At 42.2% G+C, this 26135-nt stretch overlaps 1 protein-coding gene and 1 long non-coding RNA gene across 3 annotated transcripts in view; one reads left to right on the forward strand and one right to left on the reverse strand.

The window, feature by feature from the left end:
* Window positions 1–26135, forward strand: part of LOC309524578 (uncharacterized protein) — an 86104-nt gene that overhangs the window by 57755 nt on the left and 2214 nt on the right. Inside the window, exons 23-33 of the mRNA XM_082209247.1 lie at window positions 743–897; window positions 2202–2505; window positions 4427–4494; window positions 6547–6648; window positions 7777–7837; window positions 14183–14214; window positions 15410–15432; window positions 21442–21516; window positions 23117–23244; window positions 24901–25036; window positions 25661–25801. Of these exons, the coding sequence (XP_082065373.1) occupies window positions 743–897; window positions 2202–2505; window positions 4427–4494; window positions 6547–6648; window positions 7777–7837; window positions 14183–14214; window positions 15410–15432; window positions 21442–21516; window positions 23117–23244; window positions 24901–25036; window positions 25661–25801 (1225 nt within the window). The remainder of the gene's footprint in view (window positions 1–742; window positions 898–2201; window positions 2506–4426; window positions 4495–6546; window positions 6649–7776; window positions 7838–14182; window positions 14215–15409; window positions 15433–21441; window positions 21517–23116; window positions 23245–24900; window positions 25037–25660; window positions 25802–26135) is intronic.
* LOC309525492 lies at window positions 17657–21432 on the reverse strand. Of its 2 annotated transcripts, XR_014216346.1 has the most exons (3): window positions 19236–21432; window positions 18850–19121; window positions 17657–18057 (listed from the first exon to the last, which is right to left on the reverse strand). It is a non-coding gene; the product is annotated as an uncharacterized lncRNA (long non-coding RNA). The 2 variants fall into 2 exon arrangements; XR_014216347.1 differs by having other exon boundaries at window positions 18850–21432.

The raw sequence follows: 26135 nt of genomic DNA on the forward strand, positions 1-26135 counted from the left end.
GCCTGAACTATCAAAGGTCAAGGTAAAGAGGTATGACTTCAGCATGTAGTGAACATTATATAATGGAAGGGGTTGATGCAATTCTGTGGGGAGGGAGTTCCACAGCTTAAGGGCTGCCACAAAGAAAGCCCACTCCCAGCTGCAATTCCCCACACTTCTGAGGGAGGCGGAACTACTGAGCAAGACTTCTCTGCATATCGTAACTCTAGAGAAGGTCGGTAGGGATGGAGATAGTCTTTCAGATATTTGGGGCCTAAGTCAAGCACAAAAGGTAAAAGCACATCTCCACCAGACCAGCATACTTGGAGGTTACTCTCATTGTAATAAATTTTCAGGTAATTGCATTTAGGAACGGAGTGTTTGCAATAAAGTGAAGTTAAAAGTATATAGTCACACATCACTCAATTCTATTTTCAGTGTTTTAATGACATAGATTTCCCCTTGTAAACGTGAGAGAAATGTTCTGGGCTGCACACTGCATCTCCAAGAATGAGTATTGGCTAAGAAATGGGCTAGTAATTAAAGATAGGTCAAACCAGAAGTGGGGAGTATGAAAGAAGGACCAAATGAATGTAAAACTGTTGGCTTTGCCAACAAATACTTACTTTGCTTGAGGAGCATGTTATCTCACTTTGGGCTAGTAAAGTCTATCTCCCTAGTCAAAAGTTTCATTGACTGTGTAAGATTACAAGGAGCAGAAGTAAAGGATCTGATTGAAGTTCTCACTGTTTTCTTTCCTCAGTGTCCGAAAGAATGGTTGTGACAGATGATAAGAAGTACGTGCCTGGGCCAAAATTTCAAGCACAAACTCATTTAGAAATACCTTTCTTTGGAGTTTCTCCATGTTCATCTGTAGTCTGTGAAGAGCCCAAGACAGAAACACAACCTAAGGAGCAGGTTTGTATAACCTCCTTTGTGGCTAACTTAACTATACTGCTAGAGTAGCAGGCTTCACTCAGAGAGTAGAAAAACAGAAGCTATAGGTAACTTTGTCTTACTATCCTGGGCATGCATCCCCTTTTAAAATTTTCATTGGAAGCCAAGTTTATTATATCATTGGCTTACTATACAATTTTAAAAGAAATGTTCCTGCTGATTTGAACTGAAGCGTACAGCAATACTCCATATCTCATGTGATACATGACTCAGATAGACTAAGACCCCTTTAAGAGACACAGGGTCAAGGGACACCACAACCTCTCATCTGTGGCTAAGAGAGCACTATTCCCCAGTACTCCTAGAGTTGCTAAAAGAGCAGATGTCTCTTCGAAACATCAGAAGACTGCTTTCATTATGGGCTGAGTTTACAGCCCGACTTCCTTGGCTCAGAGGACCTCAGTGGGAACTTCTGTCTGGTATGACACCAGGGAAGGTCAAGGGCAAGAAATTTCTGCCTTAATAATCCCGATTCCATATGTGCACCATGTAATTTATGATCCTGTGCTAGATTTTGAGTGTGGCTTTATTTTGGGAGTCTTTTGTAAGCTGCTATGGCAACCTAGTTTGGGCTATAAAGTAGGATAGAAGAATTCTAAGTAAGTAAGTAAATAAATAAATAAATAAACACTTCAGAACATTTGCTCTACTACTTAATTTTAATAGCGGTGACCTCATATGTATTGATTTCCCGAATTTGTAGACAGATGGCCAAAACAGAGACGCTACGACTACTTTATACCATATGTGGACAAGCTTTTGCCATCAAGGGCAAAAAGCCACAGGGAAAATTATTTATAAGGCCAGATAGCCAAGAACACTCTTGCAGAGCACACTATGCTCACAAGAGGGGCTTAAGGATTGCCTTCTTTGGCACATGTCTATTAAATGGCAGCTTCCTATGACTTTGACTGAAAAGTGATCAACTTCACCAGGTCACATAAGTCCAGATTCAGCAATTAGCTATTCTGCTTCACTTGTAAGCTAATATTCTTGAGAGGAAAACATCTCCTTTTGCTCTCTCACCCTTTCCTTCTTAGCTGTCTGGACTTATAAAACATGGAACGTTTCCACAACTTTCGACTTAGCTGGGGTCTACATTACAGTTATAGGATTTCCAGATTTTATGTTGCTAGACCTTTGGAGATCTCAGAAATTGTGTGTGTTTTTAAGGGTGTTGGAACTGAATCTTCTTCTTCTTCTTCTTCTTCTTCTTCTTCTTCTTCTTCTTCCTGAAAACTAATGCTACTTTATTGCTTGTTAAGGTTGCTTCAGCAGAGAGTGAGTTACCCATTGTGGAGCCAGTACAGGAGATTATAAGTAAAGAGCTGCATTTGATAAAAGAAGACACAGTCCCAGAAGCTGCAGAAGATCCCGGAGCTGCAGAAACTCTAGAAGATTCAGGAGCTGCAGAAACTCTAGAAGATTCAGGAGCTCCAGAAACTCTAGAAGATTCAGGAGCTGCAGAAACTCTAGAAGATCCAGGAGCTCCAGAATCAAAGCAAGAGGCTATCCAAAATTTGAAGGAAAAAAGGACCCTAGAGTGCTTAGATTCAATTCCACACATAGGTATTCCAAGATTATCTACTTCCACTATTTGCTTTCATCGGAGTTTCCCTTCCCTGTTCTTGACCACGCCCCCCCCCCTCAGTCTCACAATTAGGCTTGAAAGAAGCCTTGGCTTGGCTAGAAAAGGAGGCTTTGTTCAAACCTAGTTTCAACAGAGGGGCAATTTCAGGCCAGTTGCAGCTGGGGGGTGGGGAAGATTAGCTTTATCTCTCCAGCAGAGATACACACTCCTGAACATTGAAATCCTCCCCTACCAGCCCCACTGCAATTGGACTTGAAAGAAGCCTTCTATTATAGCCATAGGGAAAAAATGCAAGCCTAATTACTGGCACAAGAGTTTAAGCACATCTTTTATTTTAGTTTCATTCTTTTCTATGAGAAGAGGGCATTGGAGGGCATTCCTTCAACTGAGGATAATATGTCCCCTCTGATACATATACAGTGGCACCTCAGGTTACAGATGCTTCGGGTTACAGATGCTTCGGGTTACAAATTTCGTTAACCAGGTTAAGAACTTTGCTCCAGGTTAAGAACGGAAATCGCGTGCCAGTGGCGCAGCGGCAACAGGATGTCCATTAGCAAAAGCACGCCTCAGGTTAAGAACTGTTTCAGCTTGAGAACGGACCTCTGGGACAAATTAAGTTCTTAACCCGAGGTACCACTATAGACAGCGTCCAGTTCTTCAGGTGCCTCTCCAGAGGTAGGGCTAGCCTTTTGTTCCAGATCAACCCTGCCTTGCATGCAGAATGCTTGGTTCCTGCTGGAACTTTCAAGAGACTGACTGTTTTTCTTCTTCAGGCCTAAACTTTAAAAAAATCTTACAGCCTTGCAGCCTTCTAGCCTTACAGCCTATTTTCCCCCACCTCCACCTCCTTCCCATTCTCAACCCATCTCCCAATGCATTGAGCACAGACTTGAAATAAGGGACCACAAACCAGCAAATGGGTTTAGGAACCTTCCCTCACTTCACCTGCATCAAGAAGAGCCCTTTACCGGGTAGCGCAATGGCACTGCATCTTCTTCCCCATCACCAACAACTACCCTAGAAAGCACCCATGACAGACAGTTCTGGATCAGTGGCACCATCTGTAGCTCACCCAGAAGCATCCCAACTCCCTCCCCTTCATATAGGGCAGGTAGAGGACAGTAGCATGACCAGCCTTTTGAAGAGGCCCAGCAGACGTTGGAGCACTGCAAGTCCAGTGAACTGAAACAAGGCCAGGTGCCGGAGGAAGCCAGGGAATAAGTACTCAATTTAACACAAGCCCAAGATCACTTTGAACTTTTCTGGTGAGAGACCCCCCAGAGTCATACAATGAGCCATACAACGACTTAGTGGCTCCATGAGCCCTTCCATCAGAGGCAGCCAGTTCCTTATGTATCTGCTCTATGCCTCATTCACCCCCTTAAAATCACAACAAGAAGAGAACAAAGCAAAAATTGCTGTATTGATAGGCCAAGACATAAACTTGAGAAAATCCACAGTTCCCATCCAAGGATCTCAGACTGCCCTTTGTCCAAGTGGCTTCCTTCCTCTGCCTCAGTGAGTGTGTGTCCTCCATGCAAAAAGACCAAACATCTCCTGAGAATCAAGGCAAGTAGAAGACAGTTCTCTAAACTTGTCATAGCATAAAATAGGGTCATATGTTCCCCCTCTGGCATCCTCTACCTTGACTTGGATGCGCAAAAAGGAGAAAGAAAGCATCTGAAGAATTGGACCCTGCCTATCTCTGCCAGGTGTTAATCCAAGGTTGAAGGAATGCTTCTCATTTCAGAGCTCTGGTGTGAGGTATAGAAACAGCAGTTCCACAAGAAAATGCCTTCTGCATTCAGAAGGGCACCTTTAGATCCAACCCTTTATTTTCATGTAACTGGTGTGAAGACTCATAAAACTGAGAGGCTTTGTCATCATTTTTTGTAGATTCTTTAATTTATGGAACAACCAAAGAAAGATATTTGGGCAAAGACAGACTATTCAAGCATGTAAAGGTATTAATCTTCCTGTTTAATATTTTCTTTCATGTTAATGATGTTTAAATTCCATTGATTTAAACAGAAGCATTGATCATAACTAACTACAGCTGAAAACAGTAAACATAAAGATACTTAATATTGGCCAAACTATATCACTAATTTACAGGGATGATTTTGGGTGTGTGCTTTCTAAAGGCTATCTTACTAACTTACTACATTAATATCCCAGTACTGATATGAAGTATAGGTTTCACACCAAATGTAGCATGAATTCTCAGCTATCTTTCTCTGGAGATTATAAAATTATAAAACAAGAACAAGACAAACACCTAAAACAGGCATAGGCAAACTCAGCCCTCCAGTTGTTTTGGGACTACAACTCCCATCATCCCTGACCACTGGTCCTGTTAGCTAGGTAGGGATGATGGGAGTTGTAGTCCTAAAACATCTGGAGGGCCGAGTTTGCCTATGCCTGACTTAAAACAAAAGCAGGCCTACAGCTCTCTGCTAGCTTCAGGCTCTCCTTTCACGTTGTCTCCTAGACAGAAACCAGGAGGTGATTCTTAAAAGATACAGCAACACAAATTTATTGAGATTTTGGTACTTCACAGCAGAGGTTGATTGAAAATTACATTTGTCTTAATTTTTCACTTGCCACTTTACTGTAATCTCCAAAATGTTAAAAGTTTTTTTTTTCTTTCTCTGCTGTATCATTTTTAAGCTCGGTAACAAAACCACAGCATGGGGCAAAACTTAAATTAGAGCTTACTATGCACGGGACACGGGTGGCACTGTGGGTTAAACCACAGAGCCTAGGGCTTGCCGATCAGAAGGTCGGCGGTTCAAATCCCTCCAACAGGGTGAGCTCCTGTTGCTCGGTCCCTGCTCCTACCAACCTAGCAGTTCGAAAGCACATCAAAGTGCAAGTAGATAAATAGGTACCACTCTGGCGGGAAGGTAAATGGTGTTTCCGTGCACTGCTCTGGTTCACCAAAAGTGGCTTAGTCATGCTGGCCACATGACCCAGAAGCTTACGCCTGCTCCCTAGGCCAATAAAGCGAGATGAGCGCCGCAACCCCAGAGCCATCCGTGACTGGACCTAATGGTCAGGGGTCCCTTTACCTTTACCTTTATGCAATGAAATGGTAGTTTCAGTGATATGGAAGGATGGGTCACTGTGCAATGCACAATGAGAGGAGAGATTTTCCCCTCCCCACTCACTTCACTGTGCACTGAACAGCGATCTAATGAACATTGTATCCACCACATTATTGTAACATGCAATCAGTATGATTTTGGTTTTTCATGTCCGTTCTTAGTTTGACACATGGAAGTTGCCTTTGGAGACGACTGAAGTTAAGGAAACAGTGAAGGTCTCTGAGGTATATTTTGAGCTATCCAGCTCAATCCTGGGTAGAGAGAGATGTGGCCCGATTGTTCAGGCATGCCAGTTGAACATTGCATCCACTTCCAGCATTAGCATCCCTTCTATGCCTGTATCAGATGACTTCTAAAGCATTGGTCTTGGCCCTAAAGTTGGCATTGGTGCAAGACTCATGAATGCTGCCATCTACAGTGGCACACTGTCCTCTGTGGCAGGGCTGTGTTCCTGCCCTGAGGATACAAGGTGTTTCCCATCAATGTTTACCTCAGGGTGGGACTGTACTGCTTTCTGCTGGTGGGGCTCATTTCCCAGGTGCTAGTTGTGCCTGTGATAGTCTTGCTGTTGCCATGGAAGAGCTTCATTAGATCGGGGTAAGGTGAGATGCTTAACAGGAAGAAGCAGCACACTACATTTGCAGTGTTTGAATATGAGGCAGTAGAGACCAAACTTGGCCCTCCAGCTGTTTTGGGACTACAGTTCCCATCATCCCTGACCACTGGTCAGGGATGATGGGAGTTGTAGTCCAAAAACAGCTAGAGGGCCAAGTTTGGCCACCACCGATATATGGGGTTTCTAACTGGGACAACTAGTTATATCATGTTTCTTATAAGATTAGGTATTCAAATTATGTGATGTTATGAAATATGCTGCGTAATTTTTCAAAATCTGTGTGATATGCTTAGGAACCCAAGAAGCTCGTGCCCAAGAAGCTCCTGAAAATAGAAAGGTTGAGTCTCAAAATGATGCGGACACCCAAACATGCAAAAAATAGTTTGCTTGCAAAGGTACTTTTTGTTATTCTAACAAACGAAAACATCTGGATATTTATAATTTTAACTCAATTGCTGGTTGTTGGGGTGGAGGTGAAAGAAAGTTTGTTGTCATTTACATAGTAACTTTGCATGAGAGACACTTTTTCCCCCCTCCCAAAGAGAACACTTCTAATAATATGGCTTGGGTATACTAAGATACCTTTTACATACTAATTTCTTTCTTGGATACTGGCAGCCGTTCCACCTGGCTGCAGCAGACACACAGGTGAGGCAGCGTATCCACTCCATTGAGTCGATTGGGATAAGCTACTATTTGATCTTCCTCCTCTGGAATTGTCTCCTTGGTGACTGTTCCAACTGGTCATTGTGCAAGGAGAAAGCTTTGGAACCCAAATTGGCTTCTTTTTATTTCTCTTTCCATAACTCCCCGCTTTTTTGTCATCCTGTCTTTTAAATTGTACATTTGAACACAGGGCATTAGAATTATTTTTTAAAGAAATAATAAGGTCTATATTATTGGGGAATGAAGGAAGCTTCAGCAAAAATGAGAGCTAGCTAATTTTCTTCAAGAAAGAGTATACATAGAGTCTGCCCCCAAATGCAGCACTTCTGCATCAGACAGCTTGCTGCTAGAACGTGGGGCATGGTTGGTTCAGCGCTGGGTGAAGTGAGGAAGGGAAAATGCAAGCCAAGAACTTAATTTCAGTGGTGTTGGCACTTCTCACTGTGCACCTGGGATAGTTATGGGCATTCTTGCGAACTGCAAATGACCCTTCACATTGCATCCAAGCCTCTGGCCACAGGAGTAGCGACACCACTGCTTGACAAAGGTGGACTATAAGGGACCATTCCCATGCTTTTGTTCAAACTACTTGAGTTACAAGTGCAGTGGAACCACAATTCTCTTTCTTAGCAAAGTGGATTTGCAAGTCCTGGTTATAATTGAATGTAGTTGGTGTCAAAATGAAAGCAAACCATGGATGGAAGGGAGGGAGGGAGGGAGAGAGGGAGGGGGTGGGAGTGCCCAAGAATAAGCTTCTTCCAGCATCTCAACCATGGTGCACCCATGATTGTCTGTATGGCTTGTCCTGCAGAATGCTTGATGTGGAAAAATGACTTTCCTTCTCTTTTGCCCTCTAGAGTGCTATGAGATCTAGAGACCACACATATGCCTCATGTGCCCAATCAGCTATTTCTGTTGGTAAGATGTTGGGAATCTTGTATAAACTAGTTCTTTTCCTCTGTCTCATTCATTTCCATTTCAGATTCAGTGGGTTGGATCCAGGCTAACTGAGCAGTCCTAACATGGCAATAGTGGGGGAGATACCACCATCTTATTATAATTACAATTGCCTTCTTTTCATTGGTTATTTTACCAGTTGCAACAATTGCTGATCACTTGAGTTCGTAGGAAAAAGCCTTACGCTGTACAGTTACCATAAATAACCAGAAGATGGAGCATAGGCTACACTGTTTGGGAAATGTGAAATTTGTGAATGCAGTTACTTGTTGAACACTGTAGAGCAGTGGTTCCCAAACCATGTCCCCCATGGACCACTTGAAAATTGCAGAGGGTCTTAGCAGACCACTTAATGACTTTTCTGACTTGTCACACCAATTGCAATGCATTGTGCTAGATGCTGTATGATTTTAAACTATAGTGTCAGGGGTTCAGGGGCAGAGGCACATGGGAGGCAGGAGAGGGAGGACCATTGGGCAGAGTCCGAGGACATCGAGGAGGAGGAGGACTGTGGCCCAAGGGACTCCATGAGCTTTTACAGCGAATCAGGGGATTCCCAGGAGGGGGCGCCTGTAGCCAGGGGGAGAGGAGCCCCAGGGGGGACTCATCAGGGGGAAAGAGCCAACAGGGAATCCTGAAGCAGCAGCTGGAGATCAAAGCCGGCTTCCCCTCCAGAGCGTAGCGAAGGGGGGGGGGAGTTCCAGTGTGTCAGGAGAAGCAGCTCCGTTGGCTGGAACGGAGGAGAGGTCAGAACAAGCCACTCTTCCGGAAGGGGAGGGGAGCAGTGAGAGGAGTGACGTTACTGTCAGGAGAAAGGTTGGAGGCTGGGCGCGCGCGCCAAGTTCAAATGTGCAAGCGCGCGGGGAAACTGAGAGCCCGGGGGAGGAGCCAGGTCCCAAAGCCCGCAGGAGGGAGGGAGAGCCATCGGGAGATTCAGCGTCAGAGGAATCCAGGAGGGGCGGAACTCCAGCGGGCAGAAAGACCCTGCGGAAAAGGAAAGACAGGAGGAGGTGGAGCAAAGCAAGCATCTTAAGCTGGTGTAGGGGAGGAACCGACTCAGAAGGGACTTAAACGGTCTAAGGCTAACAGACAAGGGGCTGCGCGCCTCGGTTGTGGAACCAATAATGAACTGAAATAAACATCCTTGTATATAAGAAGAACTTGGCGTTGGTCTTTTGTGAGCTGAGACCTGAGGCAGCCCTGACATATAGTCTTATTGCTTCTTTCATTTCTTATATTGTATTTTATTGTATTGCAATTTGCATATCATAAAATTCAACATGTAATGCAATATAAGAAAGAAACGAAGCAATAAAAATACAACTAAAAAACAATATGCCTAGTTAATGCAAGACATGCAATAGTCCACCTGGATGAAGCTCACAGACCATGGATGGTCCAGGGACCACAGTTTGGTTACTCCTGCTGTAGAATGTCATGGTCATCCTCTTGCCAAAGAGAAGCATAGTAATATGCCTGGTGAATTGTGGCTAAAAGCCACACAAATAAATACTCTGTATTTTCTTTAATACTAAGCACCATGACCTTAAATTTACTGAAGGCCAAGTTTAGCACTTACATAGCTGTATGAATTCATGAGTAATTCTATTTATAAAACCTCAACACTATACTTAAATTCACAGTGGTATGTAATCTAAGGTTTCAAAATGCTAAGAAGGAGATATATGAAGGATATGTAATATTAAAAAAATGGCAGGTAGCCATGTTGTTTCATTAAAAAATAATAATCAAAAGTAGACTACTGTTAGAACCAACTAAAAAGTTAATGACGAATTGAAGTTAGTGGGCTGCAGTTTCATCAACATCTTTCATCAGTCTGGATCAGGCATAGGCAAACTCGGCCCTCCAGATGTTTTGGGACTACAACTCCCATCATCCCTGACCACTGGTCCTGTTAGCTAGGGATGATGGGAGTTGTAGTCCCAAGACATCTGGAGGGCCGAGTTTGCCTATGCCTGGTCTGGATATTAGAAACAGTTGGCGTGGGGTCAGAAAAGACTCTTCTTATTTTATTTTTATTTTTTTATAAGATATTTATTAAAATTTTCAAAATATTACAAAATAAAATAGAAAAAAGAAAAATACAAAATAAAAATAATTAAAAACAACTCAATCTTTCCATTACTTATTTTTCATTAGCTTGTTTCCCAGACCTCCTCACGCCTCCCATTTTTGTATTCCAGTTCAGTTTGTTGGTTAAGCAAATCCTTCCCCTCTTTGTTTATCCTAATCTTTAATCTTAAAATATTATAACATTAAATCTTTACCTATTAGTAATCCATTTTTCATATTCCCTTATAGTATTGCAGCTAAAAACCCCTTAGTTTCTATCCAACATCATTCTAACATTCATTAATTTTACAATATTTCTGTAAATAGTCTTTAAATTTCTTCCAATCTTCTTCCACCGACTCTTCTCCCTGGTCTCGGATCCTGCCAGTCATTTCCGCCAGTTCCATATAGTCAATCACCTTCATCTGCCATTCTTCCAGAGTGGGTAGATCTTGTGTCTTCCAATACTTTGCGATGAGTATTCTTGCTGCTCTTGTGGCATACATAAAAAAAGTTCTATCCTTCTTTAACACCAATTGGCTGACTATGCCCAGGAGAAAGGCCTCTGGTTTCTTCAAGAAGGTATATTTAAATACCTTTTTCAATTCATTATAGATCATCTCCCAGAAAGCCTTAATCCTTGGGTACGTCCACCAAAGGTGAAAGAATGTACCTTCAGTTTCTTTACATTTCCAACATTTATTATCGGGCAAATGATAGATTTTTTCAAGCTTGACTGGGGTCATGTACCACCTGTATGTCGTTTTCATAATATTCTCTCTTAAAGCATTACATGCCGTAAACTTCATACCTGTGGTCCATAACTGTTCCCAATCAGCCATCATAATATTATGTCCAACATCTTGTGCCTGACTCTTCTTATTTTATCTGTAAGCCATCAAGAGAAAAGGTGGGGTATATAGATTGCTATACAATATTTTTTGTAATTTTTTTTAAAATAGAATGGAGGAGACATTCTGTTTTTCCAAACAATGTTTTGTGTCTCTCTGTGTGTACACCATTATTGGTACCTAGTGGTGGCATGAAAGCCTTTGTCAGCAGCTAATTTGCTTCTGTTCCAAGTAGCGCTAAAAGCAGAACCAGATAACTGCTCACCTTTATATTTTCAGAGAGAGCAGTTGCATGTGCTTGTAGCCACTGATGCAACCTGAACTGTTTTTGGGTTTGTTGCTCCTTGGCTCACAGACGCATTTCCCCAGAACTACGTTTTCATCAATTTTTAGAAGCTTATAGTGATACATTGATCATGATAGTAAGAATGTGGAACTTCACCTCTGCTCTAATCAAGGCTGCTGGCAGTCATGCAGTGAAATCCTAAGAATGTCTAATCAGAAGTAAGATATATTGAGTTCAGTAGAACTAACTCCCAGATACAGTGGTACCTCGCAAGACGAATGCCTCGCAAGACAAAAAACTTGCAAGACGAAAGGGTTTTTTGTTTTTTGAGCTGCTTCGCAAGACGAATTTCCCTATGGGCTTGCTTCGCAGGACGAAAACGTCTTGCAAGTTTGTTTCCTTTTTCTTAACACCGTTAATACAGTTGCGACTTGACTTCGAGGAGCAACTCATAGCACGCGGTGTGGTAGCCTTTTTTGAGGTTTTTAAAGACTTTGGTGATTTTCGAAGCTTTTCCAAAACTTTCCCGACACCGTGCTTTGCAAGACGAAAAAAATTGCAAGACGACAAAACTCGCGGAACGAATTGATTCCGCCTTGCGAGGCACCACTGTATGTGTGTATAGCAGATTTGGGTGTTTGGGACTACAACCCCATCATCCATGACCACTGGCCATGTTGTCTGGGGCTGATGGGAGTTGGAATCCAAAATATCTGGAGGGCACCCAGTTAGGGAAGACAGCTAGTGTATAGGATTCCTGCCTTGAAAAGGATTCTGTGAAATTTCCATCAGCACTTGCTACAGATTTACAAATCTGTGCCACTTATGACGACTTGGGTAGGAGTTTTACTCTGGAGCAGGGTAAATTAAATTAAAGAGTATATTTATTCAATTTGTGCAGAGGGCCAATACCCCAAAATGCTCCGGGGTATATAATCATGTAGATATGGATTGAATACAAAAGCAGGTAAGAGATGACTATAGTTAATCCCTTTTGTAGTTAGTGCTGTCTCTTGAGTGCTGACCCTAAGACCTTGAAGTTTTAGCCATATAAAGGCTTTCTAAGTAAGTAAGCAAATGCCTATCAATATTCATGATTCATAGTTTCAGGCACAGCTTCTCTATGTCAATCCAGTCAAAGGCAGCAGAAAGAATGAGAGAGAGAACAAGCAAGGGTAAAAAATTTTCCATCGTTCCTCCAGGGAGAAGAACTGTGGCTCTTGTCTAGGAATTCTTGGATCCACTGGAGAATGCCTTTGAGTCATCATGTTTTAATTGGGTTGGATCCTCAATTAGTCTTCCTCCACCACCTCAGTGAGGGAATCAGAATGAGAAAAACAGAAAAAGCATAGGCTCTAGCTTCCATGGTTATTAGTATCAGCAAGCTGGCCCAACATTCTTAAGCAGCCACTAAGCTGAAATCCAAAATATTAAAATGGTTAACTGCTTATCCTGGATGGAATAGCTCTGATACTTCCTTAAGCAGAAAAAAATGTCTCTTTTGAAAAGGGGCAACAGGGAGGGCAGGAGTTTCTCTTTGGATCACTGTCCAATCAGCACCCATCAGGGCCAAGTTCAGCACTGCAAGCCAGTCTATGATTTTACCAAAATTTCCACCATTGGATGGGCACTGACCCTTGTTTCTTTTGAAATTAGAACTGACTCTATATGTTAAGAGTGGGTCCAAAATTCACCATCTTAGATTCCTTATAGGATTAAAAGTCTGGCCAGAAGAGTTTAATACTTCAAAGGCACAGATGCACCATTAAACAGGGAGTGATTATTTGGTGAGAAAAGTTTGTTGACAAATGGCAAACACCTCCCAGTGCTCTCATTGAAGATAACAAGGATAACTTTAGCAAAAAGAAAAGATTAGTCATTGGCTTGAAATTCACATCCCATGCCCTCTAAGGTTAAAAACAATTAAAACTGTTTACATGGGATGGCTGCTTCCTCTGAAAGCAATCTTAGGGTCCAGGTTACAGGAGGCTGTTGGTCCAAATTTTGTCTCTATGGACTTTTCCATCACAGTACACTCCCCTCCACCCAGTGACGCGGCTCCTGCTATTGTGATGTAACGTAAAGCTCACTATAAGGAAAGGGTTTCTCTCCACCAGTTTGACAACATCATACTCAGGCAAAGCAAATGAAGGGCAAAAGAAACTAAGCTAAGGTTTTTAATTCCTATACTATTTTTAAAATTATAATTGCTATCTCAAGCATTTTCTGAAGGTTGAAAATTTGTGTAGCATTCTGACAGGCTAATGTTTCCACAGCATCAAATGTTCTGAAACTCTGTAATTGAAGGAAGCACCACGGAGAATGTTTTGTTCTTTGTGCTTGATATGATATGAAAGTAGAATGGCTGAATATAATATAATATAATATAATATAATATAATATAATATAATATAATATAATATAATATAATATAATATAATATGTAATACTATTTACAATACTATACAAGATGAACTATTGATCTCATCTGTTGAATAAAGGCAATGGCTTTAATCAAACTCATTAAATGTTTTTTTCTTTCCAGAATGAGCTTATACATAGTTCTGTCAGCATGTGACTCATAGGTGAACCTCTTTTACCAGTTAAGGTTGCTTCCTCTCCTTTGCCAGTAGGAGTGTCTTTTGAGTCAAATTCCACTCAGCTGATCCTCTGGCTGTTGGGGGGAAAGTTCCAATCCATTAGACTATTAATGCAACATAAAGTATTCATGAGTCCATTCGTAATGAGGTGAACCGAAGTGATTTGGGACAGACTCACATTTCCAAACCACATCATTAACAAGGCTTGGTTCACACACAATGCTAAGCCATAGTTGTTTAAAGTATGGTTTATATAGGAATGTCTGAGCCCAGCCTAGCAGACTGGTCCATGTTTGTTTTCTGACCTTCAGCAGCAGTGAAAAGCCCTACTTTCATATGGAAAGAGGGTTTCATTTGTGTATAACAGGCAAGAAAAATTAGACTGCTTGTCTCATCCTATTCCAGAGCAGGATATTTAGGTAATATTAATTAATGGCTAAAGATGAACCACATATGCTTGATTTGGTTCCTGATTTTCTCTCTCTCTTTGTACCAGGACAGAAACAATTCCCTGCCCTTGGGACTGAGGTATGGCATACTGTATTTGTATTCAGAATACTGGGATTGATTGTATGTTTTAAAATTTATTACCAGGATGTTATGCTTTGAAAGACTGCTGTTATGCTTTGGAACAGGGGTCTGCAACCCGCGGCTCCGGAGCCGCATGTGGCTCTTTTACACCTTTGCCGCGGCTCCGGGGCGGATACTAGCAAGGGGAGGAGGCGCATTTTGCGCCCCGACACTCCCCACTGTGGCGGGCGCTGTACTGGCTGTGACGTCGCATGGGGGCAGTGCGTGCGTTAGTCACGCACCGTCCCGACGTCACCTTCCCGCCCGCTGTCAGATTGTGGCTCCGGAGATATGTTTGTTTTAAATGTCGCAATGGTTTTGCGGCTCCCAGTTGTTTTTTCTTCAGAAATGGGTCCAAGTGGCTCTTTTTGTCTTAAAGGTTGCAGACTCCTGCTTTGGAATTTTGAAAACTACTTGAAACAGCAAAACTGAAAAGGTCTCTCCTCCACTTATACCATACACTTGCTCTTGTTTTGGTAGTTTCATCACTGGTAGTCTTGCCTCCTGTCAAGAACCAAATTGTCCTCACCCAGGCAAATGTGTATACATTCTTTATACACAAAGCATCATACATCAGTTTAGTCAGAACCTCCCATCAACCCACCTGGCCCATAAGGGGATAGGTGGCAACTATCCAAGGCTTATAGCTAGCGCCCTTCTCTGAGCCAAGATCCCAGGGTCCACAGATAAGCATAACATCAAAGCAAGCCAATTACCATGTATCACAGCAAGTGCATAAACACAGGGGAGCTCATTGCTGCTGCAACTAAAAATTAGTTTCAGGCTTATCCTGACTACCAAGATAGGGTTTGCAGAGCTTCTGGAACAGGCCCACCTTTGCTTCAACAGATACTGCAAATGTTTGGATTCCCCAAGCCTCTCAGTTGTGCATGGGTGGTTCCATGTGGTTACATAAAGATTCACAGAGCATGTTTACTTTTAGTTATATTAGAAATTGTTGGGGAATTTTAGTGATGGTGTGCATCTAAATGGGGCAATGGGAGAATTTCCATAATCTTTCCTAAAGAGTGCACCAACTTAGCCTGGGTCTTGAAGGGCTTCAGTAGAAGTAATGAACATCTACATTTTCTGCTTAACAGCTGTTATTAAAATTTACAACCTCTGTTTCATGTCTTGTTTTTGTCTGTTTTAGGGTTTGGTACTTGCTGACAAAAGGTATTTGTGATGAAAGTATGATTAAAACATGTATTTTTTTCACACGTAAGGAACAAGATTTTGTTTCCCATTTCATTATCATTTGTATACTTCCTTTCTACATTGCTGTGTTCAAGATGGTTTGCTCATGCCTTGTGGCGGGCAGCAACACTATTTATTTCATCTGCTACAGCAATCAACCAGTAGTGTAGCTCACTAGCAACAGGTAACCCATCCTGTTTCTCCCTTTCCACTTGCCACCACCCACTGGCCATGTCCCCCCAAGGCAAGGGGTGAATAATTACAACTGCACTATGATGGTCTTCTTGGGAGCAGCTGTCTCCCAAGAAATTCCAAGATTTCTGTTTGGCAACCTCAGCTAGTGTCCCCTCTAGGTCTTACTCTCTCTTTAAAAAAAACAAAACCCTTCCAGCTCTTTGAGGCATTTTAACCACTGGTTACATACGCCATGGTCCAAGTAACATTGGTGTGAGGACCACCACCCCTAGAGTGTGCCCATAAACCAGCACAACCCAGAAATCTAACTGAGCATCTTATTTAAAAGGAGTATAGAAAATGGGGTAAGGGAGAGAAACAGAGAGTAGGCATGATCAGGATGAAAATTACCGTATTTTTCACCCCATAGGACGCACTTTTTCCCCTCCAAAAATGAAGGGGAAATGTGGGTGCGTCCTATGGGGCGAATGCAGGCTTTCGCTGAAGCCTGGAGAGGGAGAGGGGTCACTGCGCACCGACCCCTCTCCCTCTCCAGGCTTCAGGAAGCTATCAGCAAGCCTTGCAAGCCCGGTGGGAGTTCCTGCGGGCTCACAAGGCTTGCGGGCAGCAGCCTGCAGCCCCCGCGAGTGCCTGCAAGCCTCGCGCGCCCGGCAGGAGGTCCCGCCGGTGCGCGAGGCTTGGGGCAGCAGCCTGTCGCCCGAAGCACGGGGAGCCCTTCGGAGGACTCCCCCTGCTTCGGGGGAGTGTCTGCAAGCCTCGCGCGCCCGGCAGGAGGTCCCACCGGGTGCGCGAGGCTTGGGGCGGCAGCCTGTCGCCCGAAGCACGGGGAGCCCTTCGGAGGACTCCCCCTGCTTCGGGGGAGTGTCTGCAAGCCTCGCGCGCCCGGCAGGAGGTCTCACCGGGTGCGCGAGGCTTGGGGCGGCAGCCTGTCGCCCGAAGCACGGGGAGCCCTTCGGAGGGCTTCCCCTGCTCCGGGCAGGTGAGTGCAAGGCTTGGGGCGGCAGCCAGGGCTGGGGGGGGGAATAATTTTTTAAAATTCATTTCCCCCCAAAAAATGAGGTGCGTCCTATGGGCCGGTGCACCTTATAGGACGAAAAATACGGTAAACAATCAGAATATTTATCCTATACTAAGCACACTATCACAGCATAAGTTACTCTCAGTGGTCTCCTCTAGTGCTGGTAGCTTCTGGAGTTGGTTGCAGGATGAGGGATAAAGAATGGAATATAGAGACCATTTTTGTGGCCTTTTGTGCCCAGGTAGCTTTGAGTTACAGGTCACTAAGCCCAGCCCAGGATGGGCATTCACTAAGGAAAGAGAGCTTAAAGTTGAGAGGTTAGGCTGTCAAGGCATTAACTACCGATGGAGCTCCCCATCTCCCTGTGAAACAACAAATCTTTCATTGTGGGGGGTTGGTGGAGAAACATGGGCTGTCCGCCACCAGGTAATGGAAGTTGAGACAGGTGAGCCAACACATATGTGGTCCTTATTTCTGTGGGTGATGTGTAGTCAGAGTAAAATATTTCTTTAGGATTTAAAATATTTATAAATGTTGGAGGGGGAAAATGTAATTTGAGCAGCTTATGTTATAGAGCATAACCTGAGCCAGATGTCAGAAATATTCCTCTCTTCTCATTATAACCAGATATACTGTATATATCATACATTATAGACAGACAGACAGACAGACAGACAGATAGAGAGCCAGTGTGGTGTAGTGGTTAAGAGCGGTAGATTTGTAATCCGGGGAACCGGGTTCGCGTCTCCGCTCCTCCACATGCAGCTGCTGGGTGACCTTGGGCCAGTCACACTTCTTTGAAGTCTCTCAGCCCCACTCATCTCACAGAGTGTTTGTTGTGGGGGAGGAAGGGAAAGGAGATTGTTAGCCGCTTTGAGACTCCTTCAGGTAGTGATAAAGCGGGATATCAAATCCAAACTCTTCATATAGTGTTTTGCAGAGAATTGTACATGCTGAAAAAGTATTGTAAAAACAATCAGAAGTCAGTGCTGCTATTTAAATTTTGTTTGATGAATCAACAACTGTTGTGGAGGAAAGCTGGATATATTTTTCATTATTTGCTTGAAGCTATTCTCTTCTTTTTTGATCCTTCAGTGAATTTCAAACTAGTTTGCTTGCACAATGAATGATAAGGGCCTGGGGGTTTGCATTTCTGCTACAAACATCCAGAGAATTCTTTTAATCATGCATGCAGTGGTGCTTTCTGTGGTCATTTCTCAGCTGCCGTAGCCCTTGCTTTCATCCTGTGAGCTTTTGAAACTGCTTCTAAAGTTCAGGGTAGGATGAGTATGTGAATAATGATTCTGTTTGAATCCCACCATTTACTATATAGAACCACGTCCTTGGTCCTTGTGGTTCAGCTCAGGTGAACAGGGTGCTCCGAGACCCATCTAAAATAAAGTTCAGTAAAGTGGAAAAATCTATCACATAAAGTATCCAAAATATAGAAGCCATTTAAACTTTACTAAATATTCCAAGGTACAAAAAATAAATGTGACGGAGATTTTTTTTTGGTTTTGTTTTTAATTTGAAGCCTGTCCAGTGACAAAGCTGTAGTTAAAAGTTCATAGAAAAAAAGGATTTGGGACTCTAAAGTGCAGGCATGCATGTGACAATATGTATCTTAGAACACAAAATGCAAAGTGTATTTCACAGCTTCTCCTGATCTACATTTTCTAGATAAAATATTATAAAGAAAAGAAAGTCTTTGGGGTGTGTGGGGGTGGGATCAGAATCAATTCTTTCAATGAGGGAGTAACACACACACACACACACACACATTCGCAGAGTTAAAGCTATCATTCCTTTTTCGTCTACTTAAAAATGTATAATGGAGTGCTGTGAACTCTAATACACAGATTCCTAGAAGTCTAATTCATTGCCAGCTGTGAATATCAGTATGTTGTGGGAATTTATGCCTTGTCTATTTTTATTTTCCCATGAAGCAGAGTGATCATTTCATGGGCACCAACTATTATTTATGACAGACATTTACAATCTTTGCTTTTACAATTTTTTAATTGAGATTCATAGATTCAGTTAGGATTTCATGCCTGTAAGTAGTAAACTGTGTGACTCAGAAAGAACTCATGAAGACTGACTATAAAGAATGAATTTAGCTGGTAGCTATGAAAAGCAAAATGGCTTTGTGTATAGACACGTATCTATATTATAACACTTACCTTAGGTCACGGTTCAGGGCTTAAATAAAACAGATTGCATAATCTGCAAAAGTTTAAATGTTCCTCCCTTAAATGGAAAAACCTGCCATGGCTCTATACAAAGGAGAATGGGCAAGGGAATTTGTTGCTGCTTGGGTTATACCCATGGCCACAGTGTGAGAGGTAGAGCTGTCAAGACATGGCTGCCTCTGGGGTTTCTCCATATCTCTTCCCCGAATTTTCAGCTTCCTTATTTATTTATTTATTTCATGAAATGTATACACCACTTGATTCTTAAAAAAGAAAGAAAATTAAATCCTCAAAGCGTGATTTTTAAAAATCAAGAAAAAATTACAACCATAGTTTAAAACATACAAAGGCAAAATACTAAAACAGATTAAAATTACCTCAACGTTCCATGCATCTGGGTAGGCTTATCAGAACAAGAATGTTTTAGCAGGCACAGAAATTTTGTGCAGTGGAGCTGCCTGCTGGATATCAATAGGCAGGAACTTCCAAAGTGTAGGTACTGCCACACTTAACATTCAAGTTCTTACAAATGCGATACAGGTATTATGTAGCGCTGGTGAGTAGTGCAGATTCTGCCAATTTAAGTGGTCGAGTGGGCACCTGTGGGGTAAGGTGAGCTGGTAGATAAACTGGTCCCAAACCGGTCATTAAAGAAATCTCCAGCCATTTTATTTGTGAAAAGGAAGCTTTACCATCAGTTCTTTAGCCAGTGTAACTGACAAGCACCAAGGCACTTGTTTTTAAATTTTGTAAAAATTAAATGTTTTATTATTACTTCTGAATACTATTACACAAATCCAAACCTTATTCAGTGCTCTGCATTTTGGTTATTGATGTTCTGCGTGGATCCTGCCCCCTGCTTTCTATCCTGTTTTTCAAGACTGCAAGTCTTATCTCAGGGGAAGCTTAGCAGTTAGCATCATGTTAGTGTTATCACAGCAGGCTCAGTCATAGGTACTTGCCACATCTGGTAGAGTCACAGCAAGAATAGTTAGGTGGGGATAATGACAGAACTTTCAAGTTCAGGTTAAACAGGTTAGGACCTTGGATAGCTCCCAGAGACTGGACCATGCTTGTCAACATAGAGCCAACTGTGAGGCAGACAACACCTCTTCTGCTGTAGGCCCCACCTTCTAGAGCAGGCTTCCTCAACCTCAGCTCCCAGATGTTTTGAGACTACACTTCCCATCATCCCTGACTACTGGTCCTGCTAGCTAGGGATCATGGGAGTTGTAGGCCAAAAACATCTGGAGGGCCAAGGTTGAAGAAGCCTGCTCTAGAGGGGAAATGCTGTCTGTACTCATTGTCTGATTTTGCATTCTTCGGCTTCTGCAAAGCTGAGAAGAGGCTCGGAGCTTTTCCTCAGAGCCTGAAGTGGTGGTTGCATCATCCGGTCAGTAGGGCACAAATTTACAACCGAGAAAATGATGCTTTAGAAAATAAAAAGTTTAAAATAGGATCAAGAAGATGCGTGGTATACTTGATATCTATGATGGCTATTGTCAGCATTTTCATTCTCTCCCATTGGTGGATGTGGTCTGAGGTCTTGAGATATACGCTGATGCAAGTTTTGAAAGTGATCCCACAGATGGGGAAAGCACTTCAGGAGTCTGTTATATACATAACGACTGTATGTTTGATTGTGTATGGCTGCGTTAGGTAATGCAGCAATGGTTACCATAAAAAGGGGGAGGATGTCAGCATTTTCATTCTCTCCCATTGCTGGATGTGTGATTATTACATCACATGTCTGTGTTTACATTCCATGCTTGGAAAGTGTGAGAACGGAAGCCAGTCCTATCTCTTCCGTTGTATTGTACTTTTGTATTTTCTCTCTCTCTCTCGGAGAAGATGTGAGAGGATGCCATGATTGCTTTGTCCTGTATATATTGCTTAATAAATATAACTTAGATGTCACACCTCATCGCCTCAGCTTCCAGTTTTACTCTGCTGTATGAGTGTGCACATATTTTCAGATATGTGTCACTGCTGCACACCGGGACGGAAGAGTTATGAACATCCCGGGCTGCGCTCCACAAGGAAGACTCCAGGAGAGGTTTGTCTCAGTTCAGGGGCTGTGCAGTGCCCACCCCCGGAACTTCTGACAGCTATAAGGGTTTAGGCAGACTGTAAACTACTCAGGACCCAAGTTTTTCAAGGACCTTGAACCTGGCTTGACTGTAAATGGGCAGCAAGTCAGTGCAAATGTGACACCATTGCTAAGACATGTTGCCAGCCCTGTCACACCCCACCCCCGCCACTTTAGCAGCTGCATTCTGCACTGGTTGAATCTTCTGAACCAGGCCCAACGGCAGCCCCACATAAAGCACATTGCAGTAATCCAGCCTCAAGGTTACAAACACACAGACTACAATGGTCAGGCTACCTCTGTCCAGGCATGGCCATAGCTGGTGAACCAGATGGAACTAAGAAAAGGTACTCCTACATATTATATTCAATCAATTTTGCTTAATAAACAATTGCTTCATAAATCAGTTTCCACATGATGTTAGTTAGTTAGTTCTTACATAAAGCATCAATGCATTAAAACGTGACTTATTTATAAATCTTTTTATTTCATAGGCCCCATCCAAGAAAGAAGACCGTCCCACAGGAAAATGAAAGTTATGAGACCTCTTATGAAAGAGATATTATAAGGTACAGAGTTTTAAAAAATTAATTCGTATTTAAATGTTAATAATCTGCCTGTCTGTCGCTAGGGATGCTCTGTGTGACTCATGCTAAAGCATAAAATACTATGGGAAGTATTCAGCTGGCTTTTACTTGGAGTAAATCAATTGAAATTAAAGGGTCTACTCTGAGGAAAAGTAAATTGAATACAACACAGTATTAATAAAATACTAATTAGGGACTAACCGTAAGCCTTCAAGGAGCTATTGGATGCTGCCAACCTCCCTCTCTGACAGCAGAGTGAGCACAAAAAGGGGGCATTCCAGAAATGTGTCAGGGGTGTCTTGGATCCATTGGACTCAACATCCCTTCTTCCCAGTGGCCCTCATGAAAGGTCAAAACTCTGTGCAATCCCTGGAGCTGGCTTAGTTATTAAACTTCCCATTAATGCCAGTCAAAGTGAGGGAAATGGAGTGGCTTAAGAAGTACTGGTTCCTCTGTTGTGGAATCTCATATATCAGCACTACCTTAAGATCACTCTGTTAAAACAACAACAAAATCAAATTCAATGGAAACTAATGCAGCAGCATATAAATACCCACAGCCAAATGCCTGATGAAAGGGTTCAAAACTTTAATTACTTAGTTAGCACTGGTTGTATATAGCACAGCTCCTTGGGAAGGAATTCAAATGTTACCGTCTTAGTTTAATCCACCGTGCTCTCCTTAATCGTTTCCATCAACACACCAACTGCCCAACAAAAGTAATTTCAGCCATCCAGGAACAGCTTGACTGGCATGCAGGGTTATTGCTGCCTTGCATGCAGAAATCAAGGTGACAAGTCTAGCTGAGGGCGATGGATTTTGACATGCCTCCAAGTCTCAGGTTTTTATGTATGTTTTGCATCATTTGCATTCAATTTCCCCTTAGCCTTAGGGAGACTTTTATGTGCATTTTACATATTTTATTTAGAATTCCCCTTAAGAATGTGTGAAGTTTAAATAAAATCCCCCATGAGTGGAAATTGAAGGAGAGAGAGAGACAGAGAATATGTAGAATTCCCACTGAAAGTGACGGCACATCATCAAGTCTTATGATTCCCAGTGGGACTTGTGGCATTGATTTCAGTATGTGTGGCAGCAGGAGCTCAGTGCAATAGCGAACCACTCTTAGGCAGTTGAAATTATCATATTTTTCGCCCTATAAGACGCACCAGACCATAAGACGCACCTAGTTTTTGGAGGAGGAAAACAAGAAAAAAAAATATTCTGAATCCCAGAAGCTAGAACAGCAAGAGGGATCACTGTGCATCAATCCCTCTTGCTGTTCTGGCTTCTGGGATAGCTGCACAGCCTGCATTCGCTCCACAAGACGCACACACATTTCCCCTTACTTTTTAGGAGGGAAAAAGTGTGCCTTATAGAGCAAAAAATACGGTACTTCTTTGACAAGCAGTCCTCAAATCACCTGGTATGGAAAACTGGAGAGAACTCCTGCCCTGATCTCACATTAGTCCAGGCAGATAAGATCATGTGTATCCACTTGGAAACCACAGCTCATTGGATTCCTCCCCCAGCCCTAATTCAAACAAAACTCACAGCAGAATATAACTTTGCACTTTCTTTAGGGTGGTGGCCTGGAGGAGGAAGCAAAATGAACGAATTCGCCAAGCAGAGGAGCGGCGTCTGATGCAAGAACATTCGAAAAGGTCATGTTCCCGGAACCACTGTTTCACACCTAGCAACTCCCTGCAGTGTAAGGAGGTTGATTTCATTAACACATTGTTATTGTGGGGGGCATTAGGAATGTTGGTAGATCACGCGGCTCTTAATCTCAGGGTTTGAGCCCCATGTTGGGCAAAAATGAGTCCTACACTTCAGGGGGTTGGACTAGATGATCCTCGGGATCCTTTCCCAAAGCCATGAATCTGTTATTCACTGCATTGTAAGGGATCCCATCCAACTTTACAATTCTATGGTTCTTCCATGAAATAGGCGTCAGACTAAAGCAAAAACCATGACTAAACAGAACTGTTTTCTTAAATGTGCTCTTTACATTGGGCAGGCATTTGAGGCCATTGATTGAGGTCTTAACCATCTTTCTACCCTCTACTTCTCTTTGGTGCTTAAATCTAGACAACATAAAAAGCAAATCGGTTTTAGAAGTTATGATTCATTCATTGCCAGCATGTTTCCAGCTTTGGTTTACTTGATGATGGCTTCTGTTCTAAGTGACAAGGAAGGCTCAGCATGTGGTTTACATCTGAGGCATCCATTTGAGAGGGAACAAATCCCGGCATGTCCGAGGGCCTTCCTTCAATTCTATATAATTATGGTACCGGCAATTTTAAGTCAAGTGCACACCCTTTCCATGCCACCGCAAACAGATGACATCAACTGAACAGATCTGATAATTAAAACAAAAGCTTCCTTTTAGTATTTTTCTAGTTATATAATATTCTACCACAAAACAGATGTGTGAGCTATTTTGCTAGTGAACTATAGCAGTTTTACTTGCATCCTTGCACATGTGAGCAGGCTCAGTAATGTGAACAAGGCATCACAGGTTAGCTGAGTGAAAACTTGATGTATTTTAAACACAGATTGGTGTATTTTAAAATAGGCAAAGTGGTAGATTACTCACCTTTATTACATGCCTTCATAACATATCTCAAAATTCCAGAACAATTCACAATTTTTATAAAAACACACATTTCATTCCCTTAGGCCATAATATTTATCACAGGTATGATTTTTTACTTGAAGACAAGCTCATTTTTTATTTTTTATTTTTGCTTGAGGACATATTCATTCTTATCCAGAATCTCATATTCTGCAACAACAAAGCCATTTTAAATGTATGCAGTAAGGATTTAACCATGCAAGTATTGCATGCATGTACACTGTTAACACACCAACCTGCTTGGCTACAGATTCATAGGATGCTAACATTTCACACTGGAAATAAGATCTGACTTAAATGAGATTCTAGGTACATGTAATGTTTCACAGGTAAGTTTTTCTTGTGTACCAATCATCCTGTTTAAATTAGGCCCACAAACAAGGGAAATACCGTGTTGTATTCCATACAGTGTGCCCCGTGACTGGCAGCTGCTTTTGTGAAAAAATACCAGTACAGCAATGCCTCACAAACAAAAAGGGCTTCAGTGTGAAAAGAAATGCAGATAATATATGAAAGGGTATGTTTATAAGGCTTGGTATCAGCAGTTTGGTATTTTTCTCCATGGGTATACACAAATGTACATAAAACAGCAGTCTTGAACTCAGTGAGTACAACCCAGAGAAAGTTTACTGAGCTTAGGTCCGATTGAAAATCACTGGAGCAAATTTAACAAATGATGTGGAGCATGTTCATCCTTTTAGCTTCTTACTCCTCGTCTTAATTACCTAGATCAAAATCTACAATCTCCTGAAAACTTCCCTGAAAATTTATTTGCCTGGATGAAGCCTTACAGACAACACCAGGGCCGTCCATACACAGTGATGGAAGAAACAACCATCAATCTCCCTAGAGAATTCCCTTACAGGTAGAGGAAACATTAAAACATTTCTGTGTTTTTTTTGTTAGCTTAATTCCTCATAAAATGTCTTGCAAACATCTTGCAGTGTTTCATACAAACCTAAGTTCTATTGCCCTGAAGTTAAAGTGACTGAGCTACTCTACTGAAATGTTAGTAAAGGGCATCAAATCTAGCAGAGCTAGACATCCCCCTTCAATTTGCTTTTTCCCAGATTTCTCTTCAGGGCTCTGTATTTATGCTAGGTTTAAATAAACATATGGGGACAACAGGATGGCTATCTTGTCCAGGTCATCCATTGTATGCAGAGGGGATATTGTGCTAGTATCCTGGCACTGAGACCAAAGGGAGCATTAGACAAAGGATTAAATGCACTTGGTGCACATTTCACTCTTATCATGTGAAAAAGCTCAGAGGCTGATCCTGTTGATGTTTTCCTGAAGATATGTCCCATTGTCTATTGGGGCTTGTTCCCAGGTTAAATAAGCATAGGACTGCAGTCTCAGATCAAAACACCTAGAGGTTTTTTGTTTTTTTTAATTAATATTTATATTCACAAACTATGCTTCTGTGTCTTTTAAGAATTCTGGCTTGCATTATTTTAGAGACCAGTGTAACCTGTTATATTCATAGGTTGGCCTGGGGAACTCCAACCACTCAAGATGTAGACATAAAATTGTATCGTCCCAAGGTGAAGTTCGATAAGGAACGCAATATAAGCAGCCTGCACGTAGAGAAGAATTTGCAGCCAACTCAATCAATCCCAGCCAGAGGGTATGTTTGGAAGATAATATTTGTTCCTGTGCCAACTAGGTCCTGCCATTCTGTTCACCCCTCAGTTCCTTGTGCCCTTCTTCTCCGTCTTACTGATGACAGAAGGCAGCATCACATCTTCATTTCATGGAAGAAAGAACTTTGATTTTCACCATGGTTTTTGTTTCTAATCAACAAAGGTTTGATTGCTTTTTAAGCAAAAAATAAAAATAAAAATGGATTGTGTGATTATGGAAGAAGATTCACAATTCTGCTTCCTTTAACGAAATGCTGTTACAGAAAATGCATTGGTTTATAGATGCTGGTTTACTAGATTATATTACATACAGGGATT

This window comes from Podarcis vaucheri, assembly GCF_965113315.1.
Source record: "Podarcis vaucheri genome assembly, chromosome: 2".
NCBI classification, from domain to species: Eukaryota; Metazoa; Chordata; class Lepidosauria; order Squamata; family Lacertidae; genus Podarcis; species Podarcis vaucheri.